Genomic DNA, 7573 nt, shown 5'->3' on the forward strand with positions numbered 1-7573 from the left:
GAACAGTGTTAGGAGACTGGAAAAGGGTTTGGCGAGGGCTCGAGCGGCGATACAGAAAGCGGTTCGATCACGGAGCTTTATGTCGTATGATACGGTGGAGAGTTTCATCCCCAGGGGATCCATTTACAGAAACCCTTATGCCTTTCATCAGTTAAGATCTTCTCTCATTTTCTTCGAATGTATATCTCATGTTTGCATGGTTATAGGGATAACTATTCATTAATTAGTTATAATATGATAAGCGTGAATCAATGGATATATGATTATGAATCTAAAAAAAAAATGGATTTATGATTAATTTCTCAAGTTGGTTGGGTTTTGATGCTATCAAATATTTATGTAGTATGACTCAAAATTCCTTCTACTTTTTCAATAATATGTTTTAGAACTCATCATTTCATAGAATTTCTCTTAAAAGTTGATTGTTTAGATATTTTTGGAAATATTTTTTTACAATTGGCTAATGGTGTCAAATTAGTGAGGAATGCCCCCCAAGTTTTCTAATATTTTTCTAGCAACTCCTTATTTTCTTCTATTTTTCTTCATAGATTACGTAATTGTATCAATATGTATACTTTCACCAATTTTTTTATACAACATGTAAAATATATTTTCTATTTTTTATAAATATATAAATTATATAAATTATTTCAGCCAATAAAATGCTTAAAATTAATTATTTAGCTCACAAACATTAAATAAATGAAAAAAGGATTACCAACTAATATAGATTTATTGATTTTCCTTTATTTAGATAGTTTACAACTATAAGAAATTATTTTCTAACAAAAATGAATTTTTTTTCGTGTGCTCTAAACTTACATTGGTCACTCTAAACAAAAAATTTTGACTTCATTTTCGTGTTAAAATAGTATTAATTAATTTTTAATGTGAATGAGAAAAAAAGTGGATTCCATGTATGCATGCAATTAATGTTTCATTCTTTCTGTTGAATAGATTGTGATTAGGGTTTGAAGGTGTGGGTGTGGACTAAAGCTTTACAATGTTGTTAATTATCTTTTACAAAGTTCTTGAAAAAAGTGGTTTCAAATTTCAAAACAGATTTTTCCAACTCAGTAAAAAAATTGTGCTATGAATCTTAAAGACATTGACTTGCGATGTTAGTATGATACGATGTGATCAATTTGTTTTTATGATAATACTTGAGACCGCGATAATACTTGAGACTCCCAAGTGAGGGTGACCCTTAGGGATGGCAATTTGAATCTGGCCCGATGAAGACTCGACCCTCCGATCCCGATTAGAACGAATTTTCTTTGAAAATTATCTCCATAAAGCCGGAGATGATATTAAAAATTAAATCCTTGATAATTTTCGAGCCGGGAACGGTGATAGGTATCCCAACCCCGGCCTCGCCCCGCCCCCGAAAGCCCCCGATCAGTCCCCAATATATATATATCTAATCATTCTTTCTCTAATATCTAATATTTAATATATTATTATATATTATTATCAGCATCATTGATAATATCTAATATATACACTGTCTCTAAAGTACTCATTCTCTCTCTGGGTCTTCTCAACTCTCTCTCTCACTTTTTCTCTCTCTCTTGTTCTTCTCCCTCTACTCTCTGTGAAGAAGTCTAGAGATACTAACAGATCAGCAACGGAGAGCCTCTTCTAAATCCAAGCCGCGATGAAAATTTCTTCGCACCACTGGTTCTCAATTGTATATATACACTGGTTCTCAACTATATCAACATCATTGATGTACATATCCAGATCTTCACTATATATATATACACTGTAACACTGGCCTCTCATATCTTCTGATCCGAGGTAATATATATACATATATATACACATTTTGTTGTTGTTGATGTTGATGATGATGATCATTGATGATGATTTTGTAGATTCTAGTTGTTGTTGTTGATGATGAGCTGCTGTTTTGTTCTTTTTTTTTATTTATTTTTTGGTTGGGGATATTCGGGGTCGGGGAAACCCAATCTCCATTAGAGGGCGGAGGCGGGGACGGTGATAAGTTCCCCGTCGGGGATTGGAGTCAGGGGAATTTTCACCATCGGGGATCGAGGACGGGGAGCGTGATCCCCGGCCCCGCCCCATCCCGTTGCCATTCATAGTGACCCCACTATCCCCATTGTTTTTTGATTGGTTTAGAATTTTTTTTTTTCTTTTTTTTTAAGTTTTGCTCTCACTGGAGGCCATGTGGAGCTGGGGTCATCCCCACTTGGGGGTCCGGTTGTTGTTTTTTTAATGCATTGATGCATTTTGAGCCCTTCATTAATTAACTCAGTTCTTGAGGGGGTCCAACCTACGTAGTCTGATCATCGGGCATCACACTGAATAAATTATGAATGACATGGACTTAAAATGTCAATCAATACAAGGAGAGGTACCCCATTAATTGGACGGTCTTGATTGATTGTGTGATGGGGTTGATGGTTGATTATTAAGGGTAGCCATGGACGAAGGGTATTTTGGAAAGTTGGTAAAAAAATTGATTTTTTAGTTTTTTTAATTTATTTTGTCTTTTTATGAGTAAGTTATGTGAGAGGTGATATGACCCAAAATTGGTAAAAAGTTGGAAGTTGGCTTTTTATCAGCTTCCTAAAAGAGCACAAAGTGATATGATAATTCTTGACAAAACTGTAAATAAATGGTACAGTGAAAAAATAGAAATTTTTTTTGTACAATTTTGACATATATAAAGGAGTTACACTAGACACAATAGCACTTAAATGTAAATATTCTTTCAATGTCCTACTGATTTGTAATTTTCCTATGATTCTTAAGATCAATTGATAACAAGATGAGTTATGTAGTGGTCATAGGCCATGGTTAAATAGTGTTTTAGTAGTGATGTCATTGGCACCCCAAGAGTAATGTCATCGCTGAAAAGAGTGAGATTTATAATTTTGTATTAGGAGAAATAGTAGAAGTTATTGATATTTGGTAATGAGTCTAGTTTTTAAAATTTGTAACACTATACTAAGGGATGAAATTAACAAAATTAAAACTTTGCATACCAAAATGATATAAAACGTATATTTTAGAGACTATAATTGAAATTTATAATTATTCCATTAACGATTTAAACTATGATTTAGAATTGGATTAATTTGACTCAAATAAAAAATTTTATAGGGATGAAATTGATAAAATTTAAATTTAAATAACCAAAGCAACACAAAATACATATTTTAAGTACTATATTTTATCTTAAGAAGTAAGGTACAACAAATCAAATTAGGAAATATACATGCGGGTAAGTATTTTATTGGGTAAGCAGCTCGTTGGTCCAATTTGATATAATCTTGAATACTTTTTGATAATTTAAACATTGGAGCGCTGAAAGCATTGTATTCATATAAAAAAATCAGATTGATTGGACATTAATAACCATTTACTTTTCAAAATTATACAATTCATGTATTTTTTTCAATTCAGGATAATTGCCCACCTTTGCAATTGAACACAGTGATTGTTACTAATTTGCATATGAACCCTACTTTCCAATGCTATTTCATCAGAAGCCACATTGAGATGGAGAAAAGATTCAAAGTGTGGACCTACAAAGAAGGAGAGCCACCACTCTTCCACGACGGTCCAATGGCCGACATCTACTCGATAGAGGGACAGTTCATGGCGGAGATGGGCAGCGGGAAGAGCCGGTTTCAGGCGGCCAACGAGGACGCCGCCGTGGCATACTTCATACCGGTGAGCGTACTTAATATAGTGAAATACGTGTACAGACCCTACACAAATTTCTCAAGGGTTAGGCTGCAGAACGTTGTGAAAGACTACGTTGGCATCGTTTCCCACAGGTACCCTTACTGGAACCGAAGCAATGGTGCCGATCATTTCTTTGTTGCCTGCCATGACTGGGTAATGTTTTTACTTCTTCACTCATTTTTTCTTTCTTTCTTTCTTGAAAAAATTTAAATTCAGTGGAAAATTTTAAAAATAATTATAGATAAGTGATAAATTTTATAAATATTAATACTTAAAGGTTTTTTTATTATTATTTATGAATCTTTAATAATCTCTCGTTTAGAATGAGCTAATTTAGTCTGACTTTTTGACTATTTTAACTCGATTAAAAAAATTTGTGTTAGAGATAAATTTTGATAATTTTTTTTTTTTTTTTTTTTTTTTTTTGTAGATTTGATGGTTGTAAGAAAAAAAAAAAATATTATGATTTGAACATAAAATTTTGTTTTGTTAACTAAATTAGTCTATTTTATTTTTATTAACTAATTTAATCAAAATAGTTCCTGTCAAACGAAACCGAAAATACTACGGAGTAGTAACTTCCCTTTCTTTCTTTTCTGGGTTACATGTTTATTTATTTATTTATTTTTAAAAATTATTGGCAAAAGTTGATGGTTTGTTGGAGATAATTTATCAATTATATTGAATAAAAATAAATTATTTAAACGTCCATTACTGAACAAAAATTCTTTTTTTTTTTTATAACCGAGTATTTGGGCCAGCACCTCTTCCTAGTGACGCACCTCAACTAATCTTAGGACCCTGAACCGAATGATCAGGCAAAGACGCAGTAGCCCGCTAGTATTTAGCTGGGGTAGGATTCGAACCTGAGACCTAGAGAGGAGCATATTCCTAGGTCCCTGGTCAAAAATTCTATTTAATAATGGATAAATTATGACAGTAGTTTTTATATTTTGGTCATTGTGTCATTTTAATCATTTTGATTTTAATTGATTTGATTTTGATTTTGATTCAGAATTTATGATTTTATCTCAATTTAGGCCAAGTTTGGCATAACCTAAATAATACAAAAAGTTAAAAAGTCACTATCCTATTTAAGTCACATCATCTTATTTAAATCACATCACCTCTCTAACACATCACATCAAACCCAACTCATATAAGTCAATAAGTCAAAAAGTACACATTTTTAGAACATCCCAAACCAACCCTTAGTCTAATTGACCATAATTGTTAGTATTTTTTTAATAAAAAATATGCACACAACATAAGTGGCACATGTATAATGTTTTTAAGAGCAAAATTATAAAGAAAAATGCTTGGGAGCACTAATTAGTGCTCCCACTAATTAGGTGGCAGTGGGTCTCGTCATTAATGATGTGATGTTTTGGTCTTGGAGTTGTGTTTTTTTTTTTTTTTTTTTTACTTTTTTAATGCATTAGTGGTGGTGTTTTCAGTGGGATGAATCATTGTTGAATTATAAATTTGCTCAACTTAGTGAGTTAATCTCAATTAATTTAGTAATAATTTTCTATCAAAAATACTAACGATTTTATCAATTAAATCAAATTGACACAAAATCTTAAATTAAATGTCAAAATTAAGTTAATTAAAAATGTATATTCGAAAATGGAACAATGAACAAAATGCAGAGACAATTATGTAATTTACCCTTTAATATATTGATATCTTAGACGTAAAAGATGGTGTAAACTGATAAAAATGATGATGTACTTATGGATGGAAGTTCCCCTTGTCTTTTTAGATAGTGTTTCTTTTGTTGCTCAAACACTACATATCATTTTAACATTCATCGTCTCTCCATTTCAACAATTTCAGGCACCAGATGTTTCAACAGCCAACCCTACCCTATACAAAAACTTCATCCGAGTCCTCTGCAATGCCAACGCATCCGAAGGTTTCCAACCCATCAGAGACGTTTCTCTACCCGAAATCAAAATCGACTACGGAGCACTAGGGCCGCCCCGTCTTGGCCAACCCCGAGAGCACCGTCCGATCCTCGCCTTCTTCGCTGGTGGCGAACACGGGTACGTAAGAAAAGTCCTACTAAAATACTGGAAAGACCAAGACACTGATATTCAAGTCCACAGTTACCTCCCTGAAACCCTAAACTACTTTGACCTAATGGGTCAATCCAAGTTTTGCTTGTGCCCTAGTGGGAATGAAGTGGCAAGCCCTAGAATTGTTGAGTCCATTTACACAGGGTGTGTACCGGTGATCATCTCAGATGGCTATGTGTTGCCTTTTAGTGATGTTCTTGATTGGAACAAGTTTTCGGTTCATGTTCCAGTGTCAAGGATACTGGAAATGAAGAAAATTTTGCAGGGAATTTCCATGGAAGAGTATTTGATGAAGCAGAAGATGGTTATGGAGGTGCAACAACATTTTATCATTAATCGGCCGAGTAGACCTTTTGATTTATTAGATATGGTGCTTCATTCTATCTGGCTTAGGAGGCTTAATATTAGGCTGCCATTGTGATAATTGTTCAAGATCTTGTACAATATGCTTCATATAATATAGAGTTAATTATTTAAAACTCTTATTTATAAATGTTATGGTAGTTCAAATCTTATTTAAGTTTTTTTCAACCGATAAGTCATATTTAGAAAAACTGAGAATGTTATCAGTTTTTTTTTAATTTTTAAAACTAAGAACATTATCAATTTTGCATAGTAATGTTCTAGATAATTGGTTACAATTAAGATGAGAAGAACAAGTACATAAACAGAAAGGAGATTTTTTTTTTTTAATTCAAAAGAAAAAAAATTGGCAAATGGATATCAGGTGTATGTTTCTCTTCATTCCAAAAAGCATTGAAAGGAAAGAAAAAAAATATCTATATATATATATCAATTTCTTGGTTATTCTCATAATAAGTATGAAAAACCAAATATCCAAGGAAGGAATCATTCTAGTTCCAAAAAAAAAAGAAAAAAAGGTAGGTATCATTCACAATTTGAAAGAAGATATCATAATAGGCCAAGTATTGTGAGTGAATCTACATTTTCCCCCCAAATAGTGATTGAATCTATCATAATTTAATATCTTATTTGATTCTATCATAACATAGACATTACCAACACTTAGAGCATTCACGGACTGTTAATCAAATTCTCTATATCAAAGGTTATTTAATCATTTACTTGGCCCGTTATGATAGATTCACTCACTATTTGACCAATAAAACAGTTGAATTATATAAGTAGCTGGTTTAACCAAAGAGGTCTCAGACAATAGGACCTGTTGTCTCATTTTCTGTTCAATATAGCAGTAGAGGGGCTAAGTTTATTGTTGTCTAGAGCTCTTGAATTGGAAATAATAAAAGGGGTAAGGATTGGTTCAGGTAATGTGAGTCTTACTTACTTACAATTTGCAGATGATTCAATATTACTTTGTGAAGCTAATTTTGTTGAAATAAGAAACTTGAAAAGGATATTGAGGTGTTTTGAAGTTCTTTCAAGATTGAAGATCAATTATCATAAAAGTGTAGTATGTGGGGTAGGAGTGCAAGATGATTTAATGAATGAATATGCCTCAATGCTCAATTGCAAGGTGAAAAGCTTGCCATTTCAGTACCTTGGGTTACCTCTGGGGGCTAATCTGAGTAGGAAATCAACTTAGAGACCTGTTTTGGATAAAACTAGAAGCAAATTAGCAGGTTGGAAGAGGAGATTGCTCTCATTTGCTGGAAGGCTTACCTTAATAAAATCTGTAATGTCTTCCTTACCTTTGTATTATTTGTCTTTGTATAAGATGCTAAAAAGGGTAGGAAGAGAGTTTGAAAAAATTCAGGCAGCATTCCTTTGGGGTGGATTTGAGTTGAGAAAGAAAT

The 7573-nt window shown here is 32.8% G+C and overlaps 1 protein-coding gene across 1 annotated transcript; it reads left to right on the plus strand.

Moving 5' to 3' along the window:
• Positions 1–6291, plus strand: LOC114305413 (putative glycosyltransferase At5g11130). The gene is made up of 3 exons (XM_028250487.2): positions 1–150; positions 3516–3870; positions 5557–6291. The coding sequence occupies exons 1-3, from the start codon at positions 80–82 to the stop codon at positions 6217–6219; spliced, it is 1089 nt and encodes a 362-aa protein (XP_028106288.2). The 5' UTR covers positions 1–79; the 3' UTR covers positions 6220–6291.
• Positions 6292–7573: the final 1282 nt, after the last annotated feature.

This window comes from Camellia sinensis, chromosome 13 (genome assembly GCF_055761805.1).
Source record: "Camellia sinensis isolate YWXY chromosome 13, ASM5576180v1, whole genome shotgun sequence".
NCBI classification, from domain to species: Eukaryota; Viridiplantae; Streptophyta; class Magnoliopsida; order Ericales; family Theaceae; genus Camellia; species Camellia sinensis.